This window comes from Magnolia sinica, chromosome 1, assembly GCF_029962835.1.
Source record: "Magnolia sinica isolate HGM2019 chromosome 1, MsV1, whole genome shotgun sequence".
Classification (NCBI taxonomy): Eukaryota; Viridiplantae; Streptophyta; class Magnoliopsida; order Magnoliales; family Magnoliaceae; genus Magnolia; species Magnolia sinica.
Window position 1 is genome coordinate 40,415,441 of NC_080573.1, and position 17,361 is coordinate 40,432,801.

The 17,361-nt window shown below is 41.6% G+C and overlaps 1 protein-coding gene across 5 annotated transcripts in view; it reads right to left on the minus strand.

Moving 5' to 3' along the window:
* Positions 1 to 17,361, minus strand: part of LOC131246596 (3-isopropylmalate dehydrogenase 2, chloroplastic-like) — a 50,259-nt gene that overhangs the window by 3,845 nt on the left and 29,053 nt on the right. For all 5 annotated transcript variants that reach the window (XM_058246875.1, XM_058246886.1, XM_058246865.1 and 2 more), the window contains 4 exons: positions 4,910 to 5,026; positions 4,328 to 4,435; positions 4,151 to 4,204; positions 3,911 to 4,063 (listed from right to left, as the gene is read on the minus strand). In XM_058246875.1, coding sequence (XP_058102858.1) covers positions 3,911 to 4,063; positions 4,151 to 4,204; positions 4,328 to 4,435; positions 4,910 to 5,026 — 432 coding nt within the window. The remainder of the gene's footprint in view (positions 1 to 3,910; positions 4,064 to 4,150; positions 4,205 to 4,327; positions 4,436 to 4,909; positions 5,027 to 17,361) is intronic.

A 17,361-nucleotide genomic window follows, 5' to 3' on the forward strand; every position in this document is an offset into this window, starting at 1 on the left:
TGAGCTTTTGATCGGCCTCGTTCTTTGGTTGATGCCCTAAAATGATCTATCCAAATGGATGGATGGTGTGGATACAACACATGCACCATGGTGTGGCCCACGATCAAGGTCCCCCACTCACATCGCTCGTTCGTGTGCAGCGGACTGGGAGCGGATTAGTCGTTACCCTGGGAACAACTTGGTGTTACCCTAAGCGTGTGGGGCCCATCTTGATGTATTTTTTATATATCCATGCCATCCATTTGTTTTTCCATTTCATTTTAGGACGTGATGCCTAATCCTAAGAAGATCCAAATCTCAGATGGACCATAACACTAGAAACGGTGATGAATGACCATTAAAAACTGTTCGTGGGCCACAAAAGTTTTGGATCAAGCTTATCCTTTTATTTTCCCTTCATCCAGATCTTCTTGACATTATCAACATGTTCGATTGCAAATAAAAATTACCAAAACCTTACGATGGTCTCTTTGGAATTTTTAATGGTGGGGCACTCAATCACCGTTTCTAGCGGTATGGTCCACCCGAGATTTGGATCTGCATAATTTTTGGAACCCCATCCTCAAATTGGTTGGAGAACCCGAGGGTGGACGCGGGTTTCGAAGTTTCTGCGTTGGGAACCTAAGTGGGGCCCACTGTGATTTTTGAGATGAATCCACCCCGTCCATCCATTTTGCATGATCATTTTAGGACATGTGGCCAAAATTGAGACAGATCTAAGAGTCAAGTGGGCCATACGAGAGGGAAAACTGGGGAAAGAAATTCTTACCATTGAAACCTTTCTGGGCTCCAGCTTGATATTTATATGACATTCAAGCCGTTTATAAGGTCATTCCCACTGGGATGAACTGAAAACACTAAAAGTTTAGCCTAATACAAAACTTTTGTGGCCATAAGACTGGCTTAATGGTAGTTGCTCAATCTCCGTTGTTTTATCTCGTGTGGCCCATTTGGCTCTTAGATCAGGCTTAGTTTTAGCAGCATGTCCTAAAATGATCAAGCCAAACGTATGGACAGGGTGGATTCATCAAAAAAATCATGGTGGTCCCTCTCAGCACGGGAACTTCTAGGGAAAGGATTTCGTAGTAAATCTGCGTCCACTCTTGGCGCTGTTTTGGTGGATCCCTAATTGCGGGGCCCACCATAATGTAAGTGCCTTACATCCACACTGTCCATCCATTTTGAAAGCTCATTTTCGGGCATGATAAAAAAAATGAAGCAGGTCCAAGTCTTAGGTGGACCATAACACAGTTAACGGTAGTAATTGAATCCCCACTATTAAAACATCATGGGGTCCACTGGAATTTTTATTCACCATCCAACCTGTTGGTAAGGTCACAAAGACCTGGATGAAGAGACCACACAAATATCAACTTGATCCAAAGCTTTAATTGCTTCTTCTTCTTTTTTTCAATCAGACAACGCATAGCTTAGGACACTATACAAAGGAAACCTATTATATGCACTTCTTTTTTGAGATTTTATGATTTAAAAGTGTGTACTAAGGTCTTTTTTAATCATCCTTGAAGTTTCATTGAAAAATTCAACCATTTCCCCAATGTTTTCCCCATGTTTCCCAAAAAGTGAGATAAATTACACGATACAAACGATATATCCCGTGTGATAACCGATACGTATCTGTATCCCACGATTGCGATACATTGCGCAATACCGATATTTCAAATACTGGTCTCAACTTCAGGAGGAAGAATTGGTAGTGGGGAAAAAAAAAAAAAAAACCATTCGTTCTGGTTCATAGGGCCTATTAGAGCTTGGTGCTCTTATTGCCAGTTCCAAGCCCAGATAAAGGAGGATGGTTGTGTCAGGTTGGCAGCCAACATGAAACTTTTGCTACAACTTTTATCATGAATCCTAATAATATGGAATTGAAAAAGACTTGAGGACCTATGGTTTAACTAAGGATATGATCTACTGATATAGTGGAACAACATAAAAGAATTTGTGTAGCTGACCCCAACTTGGGATAAGGCTTTTGATGATAATGATGATGTTTTACTTGAAACATTTTAACCATTCAATTAATTTTAATTTTATCAATTGAGTTTTTTTTTTTGACATATTATACAATGCTAGGCTAAAAGATTGTTTTAGGTTTTCACTTCGTACAAGTGGGCCCATGGTTCAATAATCCAACCAATTGACATCACAGGCTCACTTTGGATAACATATGCACAAAAGATCCCCAGGTTGGAAGATACTTGTATAATATTTGACCTTTTTCTCGGTTGAATTGGAACCGTTGTTGTATTTTCTGTCTACAGAATGGTTACGATTCTTCCAACCTGCAACACTTTTACATGGCCTGTCCACAGTGGGACCCAAAATATAAACTGTTTGGATCAACGGACCTTGGGTCCCACTTGGCCCAAGCAAACTGAAAACCCAGATGGTAATGTACAACCTTTTGGCCTGAGCATTGTATAAATTATCGGAACTTCTACAATATTTGCTTTGTGCGTGACAAGCATGTGAAAATTGATGGAATATCAAATATACCCTAATACAACAAGATTCGGTTAAAACGTGTCTAGAAGCGTTCCAGATGTATCCGGTACCAGTGTGTTATGAGTTAGATTGGTATGTGGGTCTTTGTTGAATGGAGACACATTTGAGGCATAGACACAAAAGGTTGACATGACATATCCATGCAGCTGTATGACAAATTTGACAGATATTGTGACAATAAGATTAGTTGACATTAGGATATAGCAAACAGAAACAAGCAGATATTCACTGTTAAGAAAGTAGTGTGACTAGTGTCTTAGAAGTTCTAAAGTGTCATGGTTTTGTATATTCCTGCAGAGCACCATACTGGAGGATTTTATTCTCATTTTCTACTTTCTTCTCTCTTATTCTAATTTATGGTGTTCTCATCTCTTGTAACAACCTATTATAAATAAACCACTGTGAGAGGGATAATGCATCCTCCCATTCTTTATCCTTTCATTTCCCTAATATCATGCATTAACATTTAGAAATAGATTGGAAGTTATATAATCAGTGAATTAATGATGCCAGAAAACCAGAGAAAGAATGAAAAAGGTTCCTTCTAATAGTCAGGTCACAAGTGTTGGAACCACTGGGTTATCATGACTGTTCTCTGCGTTATTTGGAAGGAAAGGAACAGCTGCTGCTTTCAAATCGCTCCTCAATCTCCAGGGTGGTGGAGTTGATCTTTCGTGACTTGGCAGACTGGTCTATCTGTCTCCAGATCTCTGGCCATGCCTCAATCTTTTCCTTCCTTGGCTTGTAATGTTCTGAGCTTCCCTTGAAGCCCGGCTGTGTGTAGTTTTGTCAGTCTCGAGTTGTATGGTCTTGTTCTGCTTTTGTTGTTTTGGTTTCTTTTGTTGTAAGTTATGTTTTCTTGTGTTCTGCTTCTGTTTGTTTCTTTGCCTTTGGGTTTTTAATAAATTTTGCAATCTAAAAAAAAAAGGGTTGGAAGTTGGAACCCATTTTTTCATGGAATAACGTTTGGAAAATGTAGTCCACATTGCATGAGCTTTACCATTCTGTGGGCATAATACTCACCGAATGTAACTATGTTATGTTCAAAGCTGTAGTTGGATCCACAATCAAATTGGACTAAATAATTAGTTCAAATAAAGCAGAAAATGGTTACATTCTAATTACCTCAAGTATTGATAATAAGGAAGTAGCTATCAAAATGCAGTTACATTCATTTCAAGTAGAACTTGAAGGTAGGCCAGTGGCAATTTGTAGCAGAGTTCCATACCATGCATTTTAGGGAACATAAAAAGAGTATAGTTCGATTAGGGAACTAATCATAACAATTCAATTCAATGGTTCATCCAGTTACAGCCAGAGTCATTTAAAGACAACACGCTACACTGAAACTGGAAATAGAGCAATTAAACAAAACATTACATACCTTTCCAGTTGAAACAATGTCGCCTGTTCGAAAGCCTTTATCCAGAGTCTCTAGCACCACATTCTCAATTCTCTTAGCAGCATTTTCTTCTCCTAGTCCATACCTCAAAAGCATCGCAGCACTGAGAACTGTTGCTAATGGATTTGCCTTGTCCTGTAAAACAAAGAGAAAAACAAATAAATAAATAACAAAGCAATTACAATCTGCAATGGCAAACAACTAATGCAGTGAGAACTAAACCTGTCCAGCAATATCAGGAGCAGACCCATGGATGGGTTCAAAAAGGCCAGGTCCCTGCAGATAAGGAATCAGGCTTGATCAAGTTGTATATGAAGGAAAGTAACCTCTTGAAATAGTTAAAATTTACTAGGTAATGGAAAGAAACTTGCAAGTAACTGGGAAAAAGGGGGGGGGTACCGATTCACCAAGGCTAGCAGATGGGAGCATTCCTATACTTCCTGTAAGCATCGAAGCTTCATCAGACAAAATGTCGCCAAAGATGTTGTTTGTCACAATTGTATCGAACTGCCACATGCAAGTAAAAGTCAGTAAACATGACCACTCCATATGGTCGTTCCCATTTTTGGTAAAGCGGATGCGCTACACCAAAACCTTAAGTGAGGTAAGAAACAGTCGGATTACCCGTTCTAATCTCACTTTGGATAACTGGGAGGGAAAAGGCAAGAAAAAGGAATCCCTCCCACCATAGTTTCTATTCTTTGGGCCTCACCCTAAGCCAAAGGCAGAACAAGTCCCCTGAATAATCAAACTAAGCCCGAATTAAGGGTAAATAAAAGGGGGGCCTATATAAAATCAAGGTTTGGAAACACTAATCATGAAAATTTTCAAGTGGAAGAGTTGTTCTCAGCGAAGTGTATCCAAGTTTTAGTTATCTGAAATTTGGGCACCCGACAACTGGTTCAAATGAAAAGAGCATACAAAACACGCATGCACACATGTGCGCGCGCACACATAGAACTTCATGGAGAAAGAAGGAACCTGCTTTGGATTGCGGATAAGTTGCATTGACGCATTGTCAACATACATGTGCGAGAGCTCCACATCAGGGTATTCAGATGCCACTTTTGTCACTCTTTTCCTCCATAGCATGGATGCCTGGTCAATTTCAGAAAGTGATACTGTTTATGTCATTGTATTCACCAATAAATTTTGTTCAGGATCGTGCCAGCCAAGAAAAAGAGAAAAAGAAACAAAAAGAAATATGCTGATTAAAAATAAATTCCCACCATCTAAAATCTGTGGGTGAAAATCTAAAATGCATTTCAAAGTGAAAATTTTAAACGTCTCCCATCCAAAAACTATAGGCCCAATTTCGGTGCACCCACATCTCTCCAATTGAAATACATGTCGGGATTTCCTCCAACCATGTATGGACAATGGGAGATATCTGTTCACCAGATCTTGGTGCCCACTGTATGCACACACTGTTTTCCCTAGAATTTTTATTCTCATGCCCGGCACTTGGTGCACACGGCATGCACACTGTTTCAGAAGTTTTTCTACTCATGAGTCATGCCAAATGTTTCATCATATAGATGTATGACAGCATATAGCATTAAATTCACAAATTCAAACCATAGTAACTGCTACTCATGTCAGTATGTAGATGTCTGTAGTTGTATGGGGCAAAACTCATAGATTCAAACCACAATAAAAGTCCTTGTGGCAATGGCTAACTTGATGAATATGTTAGTACTAAGCAACTTTTCAATTGCTACTCCATAAAATTTATAACTTAATATTATAAATACATGAAAGAGCTTGTATCTATTCAGGCACACCTGACTGAGATGGATCATGTGTCCATCAACACCTAACACATTACAGTATGATTAAATAACAAAGACCATACATTAAGTGTAGCCCACCTTAAAAGGGCAATAGTTAAAAAATCGCATTGATAGGTGGCGCAGCCGATTGATGGGGAGGATCTGCCAAGTGTAGGCACTTCCAAGCTAAGCACAAGAATCATACAAAGTGGAAAGAATCAATCTAGAATTTTATCAAATTCAAAGATACCTTGATACTATTCATCCCAGGCCCTTATATAAAATTTTGAAATCTACATTAAAGGAAAACTCATAATGTCATTGACAACCAATGACCTTTACAAATATAGAAAAATATTTAGCTAATTACCTAAATAAGGTAGCTACCTAAATAGGAGGCTTGGGCCTCCTTATTAATGGGCCAAATGTTGGGATTGGGCTTTAATGGGCATGGGTTTGGGCCTGGCCCATGGACCATGGGCGCATGTTTAGCCTACATCAATTCTCCCCAGCTTGAAAGAACTCGACTTCGGAAAGTTCATGGTCTGATATTATTTGTAGAGGTCAAGAGGACGTCCTTGTCAACGGACAAGAAACTTCTAGTAACCACCTTGGTGCATGGAAACGATCTAGTCATCGAAAACATCAATAATTGTGCTAGCGGGTGGCAAAATAGCTAGAACTGTGATAGCTTGTTCCTTGATACCACCATCACACATTGAAAGTATGATTGATAGGTAAATCCGGTGGGAGATCTAAAACATAAGCATTGACACTAATATTCTTTATTATTTTGAACAGTCCCGCATTGTGAGGATTGAGTTCTTTGAGGATCCGTGGAGTAACTAATAGGGATGAATATGGACCATAACCATATCGTCTTCCTCAAATTTGACAAAATGATGTCTTGCTTCTACATGTCGCTTATAACTTTCATTACTTACAACAGTATTGCATTGAACTTGATCATGCACCTACTGCATATGGTGGATGAAGTAATCAATTTTTGCATTTGGTTTCGACTCAATAGGTAGAGGAACCAAATCTATGACATGTTGGATATTTTATAGCAAAGGCAACTCCTAAAGAAGATCATTAGGGACAAAATCGTGGAAGTCATGGAGCATTGATTTGACTTCATTAGGAAGAGACTCATCCTGATTAGCATCTGGCTTCTGCACCTATTTTGTGACTAGAGTGAACATTTCACATTTCTCCTTACTTTCTTCCTAGAACTTCCGCATTGTAAGAGCACAAGAGTTAGAAAGAGCAGATAATGTTGATGATGGAGGTGTAGATGAAGGACACGATATAGGTTGCAATAGGCGAAGATAAATATGATGACCTCGTCATAAAAAGTATGCGTGTTAGTCTCACCGTCACTATGTACTTTTCGATCAGAGCCAAAGTTGACCGAGAAGGATGTGGGCAACATTCATCCGAATTATGTCACACTATATGTCATCCTCATGGATACCAATTTTAAAGGACACCAAACACCTTCGAGTCACGGGGATGACAATGTCAACAACCCACACAACCTTATATGGTTTTGGATGCCCTTCAGTTGGCAACTTGAGTTTATCAATCACCTCTTGAGATACGATGTTCTAGACAGCAACATACACTTGGATTGAATTAAATGTATGAGTTAATTAAAAAGGGAATTACCCCAAAAACTAGATGCTATGGCCCACCCTAATGGGCCCCACAAATGTCCAAATCAAATCCTAAAGTTACCACACTTGCATGCATCAATAAAAGTCAGCAAATGGGACACCCAAAACCATAGTGTAGGTGGGTATGGGCGTCCCACCCTAGCTGAACTTTCTGGACCACCCAGGCCCACCAAGTGGGCCACACTTACCATCATCAGAAATAGAAGAAATGAGAGAGAAGAGGAAGAACATCCGGCCATAGGGAGAAGATTCCGCCACTATTGAGCCTTCCCCAACACAATCACACCCACACATTTCATTCACATTCATATTACATCATGCATGATCTATATTTAAGATGAATAGTTGAGATGCCATCCCAACCATGATGCAAAGGTCTAGATGACTCATCATACTGTGCAATTAGGAGAAACCTCCATGATGGGGCCCATAAAGGAAAAACCCTAAGCATGGGACGTGCATGCATAAGGTAGGCCATTTGGCCACATCCAAGGGATTGTGTAGGATCTCCACCATTGATTGGTGGGTCCTACACTTCCCAAGAGAAGAAAAGAGAAGATCTAACCTATGGAAAAGGAATGTATACATTTAGAAGAGCACCCACCTAAAGATCTTCACCAAAACTTAGATCACCAAGCTCCAAATGCTCCAAGGAATCAAGATTGATGGATGAGATGGGATTGAGATGGATGGATTAAGAGAGATTGGAGAAGAGAGGGGCTGGAATGGTGTGGACGTCCCACCTTCTCTAATTTGGGAGAATGAGAATGAGAAGGGAGAAAATGAGAGGCAGAGAAGAGAGAAGGATGGTTGTAGGAAAACCATGATTGCTAGGTGGCTTGGGAAGAAAAATCATCATGGTTTCTCTCTAAGAAAGGGTGACTTGGTTAGAGAGCTCATGATGAGCTAGCAAAAGAAGGTTTATATGGGGGCTATAGACTAAGGATGGGTGGTGTTTGAGTAGTAGGTAGTGTAGGATGTGGAACTTTGGGTGGTGTGTATTGAAAATTGCACAAGAGGGAGTGGGCCACCTTGAAAAACGTGCTCTTTACACTAGGTGGGCCTCATGATCATGATCAAAGGCTAGAAATGAGATGCACACAACTTATGATCTACACATCGGATGAACGCACAAGACACAGCGTCGAAACCGCAACGATGATGCGAACAAGATGGCATAGGTTTTGGCTCGATCTGAGTCGGGTCTACATGGCCGGACTTAAGGATAGCCACAAACACTATCCGGGGGTTGCGGGTCGCCGGGATTCGACCGGTAGGACCGCGGGACCAAGACAAACGAAATGCACACACATGCACTCGGGTCGTGTCTTACAAATCTTCCCACTAACAAAGAAATTTCCTCCTCGAAATTGATAAAATCCAGGACAATGCACGGCAGAACACCACTATCATATAGCAATCATCAAAGAGAAGGCAATGCATACTGTCATACATCAATCAATCATCAAACAAATGGGGATAACACTCTCTAATCTAGGCCTTGCGTTCCCAAGACGCCTCGGCCTCCAAATGATGACTCCACTGCACCTTCACCAAGGGAATGACCTTGGTCCTGAGAACCTACTCCTTCCGATCAAGGATATGAATCAGCTGCTCAATGTAAGAAGTATCCTCACGGACCTCGAGGGGCTGCCAATCAATCACAGGTATGATGTCCGACCCACACTTCCGCAACATAGAAACATGGAACACATCGTGAATCGTGGACAACTCAGAAGATAAGGCAAGCCTGTATTTTTGGTCGATTGTGTCCCGGACGTGCTAGAGTTGCGTCGTGATCTGATGACCGAGGCACACCGATCGACACTTACTATTCACCCGTGATCCACGAAGATGTATAGAGATATGAGGAAGTATTTTTCACCGGGGATGAAACGCCAGATTGCTAGCTTCATGGCCGAGTGTGATACATGCCAGCGTGTCAAGGCCGATCACCAGAGACCCCCTGGTCCCTTGCAGCCGTTGGGCATTTCATTATGGAAATGGGAGCATGTGGCGACGGATCTCATCGCAGGTTTGCCGAGGACTCAGCGTGATCATGATACCATCTGGGTTGTCGTTAATCGTCTGACGAAGTTGGCGCATTTTATTCCGATGCATGCTTCCTAGACTATGGACCGGTTGGTGAAGATCTTCATTGAGGAGATAGTGAGACTATATGACATTCCAGTTTCGATCATTTCTGACCGAGAGTCCAGATTTACGTCTTAGTTTTGGAGGAGTTTCCAACAGGCGATGGAGACCACTTTGCATCTCAGCACCGCTAATCATCCGTAGACGGATGGGCAAGCCGAAAGGGTCAACCAGATCCTTGAGGATATGCTCCGAGCTTATGGGATTGACTTTGCGGGCAGTTGGGGTGAGCATTTGTGCCTCACCGAGTTCGCGTACAACAATAGCTATCAGGCGACTATCGGCATAGCTCCTTTTGAGGCACTCTATGGTAGACCATGCAGATCTCCTAGCTGTTAGACCGAGGTTAGAGAGTGTCGTCTCCTAGGTCTCGAGCTTATGCAGCAGACGTCGGAGATTATTGATGTTATCAGGCAAAAGATGCACACAGCTCAAAGCCGGCAGAAGAGTTTTGCTGATCGTCGGCGTTGACCCCTCGAGTTTGCAGTTGGGAACATGGTATATTTCAAGGTCTCACCTATGAAAGGCGTGGTTCAATTTGGTGTGAAGGGCAAGCTTGCCCCGAAATTTATTGGACCTTTCGAGATTACCAAGCGCGTGGGCGCTGTGGCCTACAGGCTTGCCTTACCTTCTGAGTTGTCCGCGATCCACGATGTGTTCCATATTTCTATGTTGCGGAAGTGTGGGACGGACATCATACCTGTGATTGATTGGCAACCCCTTGAGGTCTGTGAGGATCAAGGTGTCCCGTATCGGTATCGGTTGGCGTAACGGTGACCTCCAAAACCGATACAGATACGGGAGCATAACGGTGATATGGGGGCATAACGGCCCGTAACGGCGCAAATTTATTTATTTTTTGCCAAAAAAATATGAAAAAATATGGATTAAATCCAGAATATTCTAAGCATTCCAAATATGCATTCATTTATAAATTGGAACATGTTTATGGTGGTGTAACGGTCCACTCTTTAGTGAGAAGTTGTATCGGACTGTCTGATTAATTTATGAACCAGATAACCTGAATTTGACTACAAAATTCATATATTTAATTTTCTAACTATCTACTATCAATGATAGATATATTAGAATGAATGTAATATGAAAATATCTTACATTTAGGTGTTTGCAATTATTTTTGAGGGCCAAAATTCATGCGTAAATAGAAAAAAAATATATAAAATGGCACCCCAAATATGTAAAATGCACATTAACATGTTCTACTATGATTAACACATCATATGGCATCATTAAAACAGCAAAAGAATCATTAAAAAATGATTTTTCGAATTTTCAAAAAAAGGGCCAAAATAAATGCGTAAATAGAAAAAAATAAAAATATATATATAAAATGGCACCCCAAATATGTAAAATGCACATTAACATGTTCAACTATGATTAACACATCATATGGCATCATTAAAACAGCAAAAGAATCAGTAAAAAATGGTTTTTCGAATTTTCAAAAATAGGGCGAAATAAATGCGTAAATAGAAAAAATAAAAAAAATATATAAAATGGCACCCCAAATCTGTAAAATGCATATTAACATGTTCTACTATGATTAACACATCATATGGCATCATTAAAACAACAAAAGAATCATTAAAAAATGATTTTTCGAATTTTCAAAAAAATGGCCAAAATAAATGCGTAAATAGAAAAAAATATAAAAAATATATAAAATGGAACCCCAAATCTGTAAAATGCACATTAACATGTTCTACTATGATTAACACATCATATGACATCATTAAAACAGCAAAAGAATCACTTAAAAATGGTTTTTCGAATTTTCAAAAAAAGGGCCAAAATAAATGCGTAAATAGAAAAAAATATTAAAAAAATATAAAATGACACCCCAAATCTGTAAAATGCACATTAACATGTTCTACTATGATTAATACATCAAATGGCATGATTAAAACAGCAAAACAACCATTAAAAACTGATTTTTTGAATTTTAAAAAAAGGGGCCAAAATTCATGCGTAAATAGAAAAAAATATTAAAAAATTATTAAATGGCACCCCAAATCTGTAAAATGCACATTAACATGTTCTACTATGATTAACACATCATATGACATGATTAAAACAGCAAAATATATTAAAAAAAGTATAAATACCTATTTTTGACGAATATCTGAAAAATGGATCACCGAGCTTTGATTCAAAAAAATCTATAATATAATGTGTTTTTCTATCAAATACCTAGCTAAGGTTGGTCGAAATTAATAGTAGAAGGAGTTAGAAACAGTTTGGAAGCAAGAGGTTTCAAAAAAACAGCAAAAACAGATCTTAAAAAAAAAAAAAGTTACCGTTTCGGGCCGTTACGCCCGTATCGGTCCCGTATCGGCCGATACGGGTACAAAAAATCGAATCGGCCGTTTCGGCCCCGAAACGGGTAACGGTTCGCACCGTTACCGTTACGTATCAGCCGATACGGCCGATACGTAACCGATTTGGCATACCATGGTGAGGATGCTTCTTACATTTAGCAGTCGATTCGTATCCTTGATCGGAAGGAGCAGGTTCTCATGACCAATGTCATTCCCTTGGTGAAGGTGCAGTGGGGTCATCATTTGGAGGCCGAGGTGTCTTGGGAACGCGATGCCGAGATTAGAGAGTGTTATCCCCCCATTTGTTTGATGATTGATTGATATACAATAGTATGCATTGCCTTCTCTTTGATGATTGTTATATTATAATAGTGTTCTGCCTTGCATTTTGTCATGAATTTTGTCAATTTCGAGGAGGAAATTTCTTTCTTGGTGTGAAGGGTTGTCAGACCCGACCCAAGTGCATGTGTATGTGTGTGCATTTCGTTTCTCTTGGTCCCGCGGTCCTACCGATTGAATCCCAGCGACCCGCAACCCTCGGATAGTGTTTGCGGTCATCCTTAAGTCCGGTCATGTAGACCCGACTCGGATCGAGCCGAAACTTATGCCATCTTGTTCGCATCGTCGTTGCGGTTCCGACGCCGCGTCTTGTGCGTCCATCCGAAGTGTAGATCATAAGTTGTGTGCATCTCATTTCTAACCTTTGATCATGATCATGAGGCCCATCTAGTGTACAGAGCACGTTTTTCAAGGTGGCCTACTCCCTCTCGTGCAATTTCCAATACACCACCCATACACCACCCAAAGTTCTATATCCTACACTACCCACTACCCAAACACCACCCATCCCTAGTCTATAGCCCCCATATAGACTTCTTTTGCTAGCTCATCATGAGCTCTCTAACCAAGTCACCCTTTCCTAGAGAGAAACCATGATGGTTTTTCTTCCTAAGCCACCTAGCAATGATGGTTTTCCTACAACCATCCCTCTCTCCTCTGCCTCTCATTTTCTCCCTTCTCATTCTCATTCTCCCAAACTAGAGAAGGTGGGACATCCACACCATTCCAGCCCCCTTTCTTCTTCAATCCCTCTTAATCCATCCATCCCAATCCCATCTCATCCATCAATCTTGATTCCTTAGAGCATTTGGAGCTTGGTGGTCTAAGTTTTGGTGAAGATCTTTAGGTGGGTGCTCCTCTAAATGTACACATTCCTTTTTTATAGCTTAGATCTTCTCTTTTCTTCTTTTGGAAAGTGTAGGACCCACCAATCAATGGTGGAGATCCTACACAATCCCTTGGATGTGGCCAAATGACCTACCTTATGCATGCATGTCTCATGCTTAGGGTTTTTCCTTTATGGGCCCCATCATGGAGGTTTCTCCTAATTCCATAGTATGATGGGTCATCTAGACCCTTGCATCATGGTTGGGATGGCATCCCAACTATTCATCTTAAATATAGATCATGCATGATCAAGATCCATGATGTAATATGAATGTGAATGAAATGTGTGGGTGTGATTGTGTTGCGGAAGGCTCAATAGTGGCGGAGCCTTCTCCCTTTGGCCGGGATGTTCTTCCTCTTCTCTCTCTTTTCTTATATTTCTAATGATGATAAGTGTGACCCACTTGGTGGGCTTGGATAGTCCAGAAAATTCAACTAAGGTGGGACGCCCATACCCACCTACACTGGTTTTGGGTGTCCCATTTGCTGACTTTTATTGATGCAAGTGTGGTAACTTTGGAATTTGATTTGGACAGTTGTGGGGCCCACTAGGGTGGGCCATAACACCTAGTTTTAGGGGTAATTCCCTTTTTAATTAACTCATACATTTAATTCAATCCAAGTGTATGTTGTTGTCCAGAATTCTCTGGACAATTTCTGGTTGATTTTGGACCAGATTTTGGGACTGTTTTGGGGACTTTTCTTACCCATCAAATATACTTTTCTGAAAGGTGGGGATCCCATCTTGATGTTCTCCAAATTTCAGCCCCATCTGACCTTGATTGAGGTCACAAAGGTGTGGCCCAAGTGAGGTGGACAGTTTGGTTTTTCTGGACTGTTCCAGTAATATGTCAGTTTGAAAATCTTTGATTATAAAATAACTTTTGCATTGGTGGGCCACTTCTGTGGACCCCACCCTGTGGTATACATATGAGGGGATGTAAAAACCATTTTTCCCCAATTTTTGGAGGCCTTCAGTCCACACCATTGGAAGCTCAGATCAGGGCCAACCCAAATTCTGCACTAACCAGATTTTTGGGTAGGTAGTTTTCTTTTAATTCAAATAAATACTTTCATAATTCAATAAAATCTGAAATTTTGCCAGGGAGTGGCCCACCCATGATAGGACCCCCCTCCCAAATTTCGGGGCCAACGGACCCTGAGCGATCTTTGACGAGGGATGGATCGGCCCACCAGGCTGGATGCCCAAGGCTGGGATGTCCAGCATGGGCTAGCCATCCACCCTCTTTTAGGCCCACCTTGATGTGTTTTGTATCCTCGCCGTTCATCCAGATTGTGGTCCACATGGGATGTGGCCCACTTCCCTATGGGATGTCCACATATGGGACCCACTTTGATGTCCATTGGGGCAGCCGTCCATGGCCCCATGGACCGCCCAGGCCCATTGGGCTGTTGTTGCACGTCCAGTCCAGCAGCATGGCCCACCTGATTTAGGTGTTTTATGCACTCCATTCATCTGGTGGGGCCCACAATGATGTGTGTGGGTCACCAGTAAATTATAATTTTATAAATTGATTTTTTATTGCTGGACTCTAGCAGGCCCAGAAAACAGGTGGGCTGGAATTCCAGCAATAGGCCCAAACTGGCTGCCCTTAATGGCATGTTTTGGGGCAGCATGGCCCACCAGATTTAAGGATGTTGTATGCACATATCTTACCATTTCTCTGATGTGCCTTTGGGCTTAATTAGTGCATACTTGAGGCCTACCCCAGTTGGGTTTTTATCGGATCAATGTTCATAGCTATTTGTTGGATTTTCTAGGCCCTTTTGTCCTGGAACTTTCAAGATAGGCCCCTTGACCTTTGGGCCTAGATTTACTACTTATTGGGATAGGTTTGTGGGCCGTAATATGCAAGTAGTTGGGCCCTTGGTTGCCCACCAAAAAAAAAATAATAATAATAACCTTGTACTTGGGCCAAGTTGTGAGGCCCAACTCACTTGAAATAAGGATTGCCCTTATGGTTGGATTACCGGGCTACCTATTAGGCCCACCACAATGTGGGTTTATGACCTTTATGGTTGGGCCCAAACCTTACTTGAGGGCCCACCATATTGCCTATTTGTTGGGCTTGGTGTATAGCCCACTAGGCCATGAATTGCTTAGGCCTTGGGCCTTGTTTCATATTCGAGTAGTGGCGGGCTACCTTTTGAGACCCAGTTGAGGTTGGATGTCCTCATTGGTGGCCCTAAGGTAGGCCCATGGGTTGCTATGGGTGGTTTAAGGCCCACCATAGGCCATCGTTAGGACCGCTCATTCCTTTAGGCTTATATATTGCCCTCATTAGCTTTGTGGACTACCCCAAAGTATTTAGCCCCTACTAGAGGATTGTTTCTCAGATTAATTGTCTAAGTACCTAGACTTGATTCCCTCCTTGGGAAGGAGGAGTATGTTTTAAGTCATCATTGCCGTATGGCGCACCCTCATGACCCATATACATCATGGTGTGTTTGGATTTCATTTGTGCGTGGTCATTGGGTTGATATGATAGAAGGATGGAGTCTTCCCCTCTTGTGCACATTGAGTGTTTGGAGCTAGTGCATGATTGGTATGCGTGATTCATGCATTTGGCATCACATCTCATGGATATTATTGCCCTTGCTTTATCAGGGCCTTGCTTCCACAGGGGTATTCGTGGATGGCCGTATGTGGACATCGGAAATATAATATTTGAGCATTTGGGGTGCATAGGATATCCCTGGGTGAAAGCCCCTAAATCTTCAAGGTACCTAGAAGACGCCTCAACGTCGTGATTGAGTGGAAATTATGAGCGCCTGACTGCCTTACACCATTAGGTTGAGTCTCCCACTGTCGTGTAGTTGGTTGAGATGGGTTGTGGCCTTATCCGCCTGAGTGAGTGGGCATCACTAGGTTGAGTCTGACCAGCTCGTGAGTGGGTCCGCTACTGTCGAGCCTCGCTGGTGATTGGCTGTCCACAGGCGGGTAGTGTGGTCTCTTACGCTCGTTTGATTGTGCGGTCTTGAGAGCAGGAGTCATCCTGTAGTGCATTAGACCACGGTGATATTCCTTATGATGGAACTGTATTGGATATGTGGACTGGTTATGAGCATTGGCATTACTTCGCATTGCATTGGTATTGGCTGTATAAGCCTTATTACATTACATAGCCTTGGTATGGCTTCCTGCATTCATGGCTTAGCCTTGGTAAGGCTAGTGATATTGGCATTGATCATGTTTCCCTTCTGCATCCCCTATTATTTTTCTGCGCACCATTGTCACACACTTTCATCACCCTCTAAGCTTTCTATAAGCTTATGCACGATTGATGCGTGGAGGAGATCCTAGGTCGACGTCGTAGCGGCAGAGCTTGGATAGGAGTTGAGCTGAGGACCCCAGTGTTGCAGATCCTTCCCTCTTTCTTCTGTTATCATATGTATTTCCTTCAGCCTTGTATCTAAAGTTCAAATTTATAGTGGATCTTGCTGTGTGTTCCTTTGTTATTTCTGAGATCTACTTGCCGTGATCTTGGGTATGCTCTTATTGGAATGGATGTATGATTTACAAAAAACTTCCTTATAGGATCCCAGGATCGGAACCTGCTTCAAGAGCCGAGAATGGGGTACTATGGAGGCTGTTACGGCCAGAACCAGCTATCGGGTTCCTCGTGAGTCCAGTTACCGAGTCTGGGGCATGACAGTATTCATGTAATTTGAATGCAAATATTTACTTTCCGGCTTCTCTCTCACCGTAGCCTATCTAGTGATGACAGGACAACCCATGATGAGACTATTGTCGTCAATGCTTTGCCACCAAATTCTTTATGAGCCCTTCAGCTTGACCTTGACAAAGGCCACTCGCTGGACATTGTCCATATCATACCATGCAAAATAATTTTCAAGCATTGTAATACAATCGATAAAAGCCTTTGCATCAAGACAACCCATGAAATTTAGAACTTCAATTGGTACTTTCTTGGTGATATCGTCTTTCTTAATTATCTCTATCGAGGCGTCACGGGCCCTCTACAAAGAGCCGTTGCATGAAGTTATAAATAGACTCCCGTTGCATGAAACCATAAACATACTCCCAATGACCAGTGCAATTGTCTCGTTGTTGACTAGAAAGCCTCCCTTGATTGACGTAACCACTATGGGTAGACATCATATCAGGGGTTGATACTAGCAAAGCAATTTTATTTTTTTAATGGGCTGGACCAGGGCTGATTTTGGAGTTTTAATGGGTTGTAATATGGCTGATTTGTGGGGGGGAGGGGGTTGGTGAT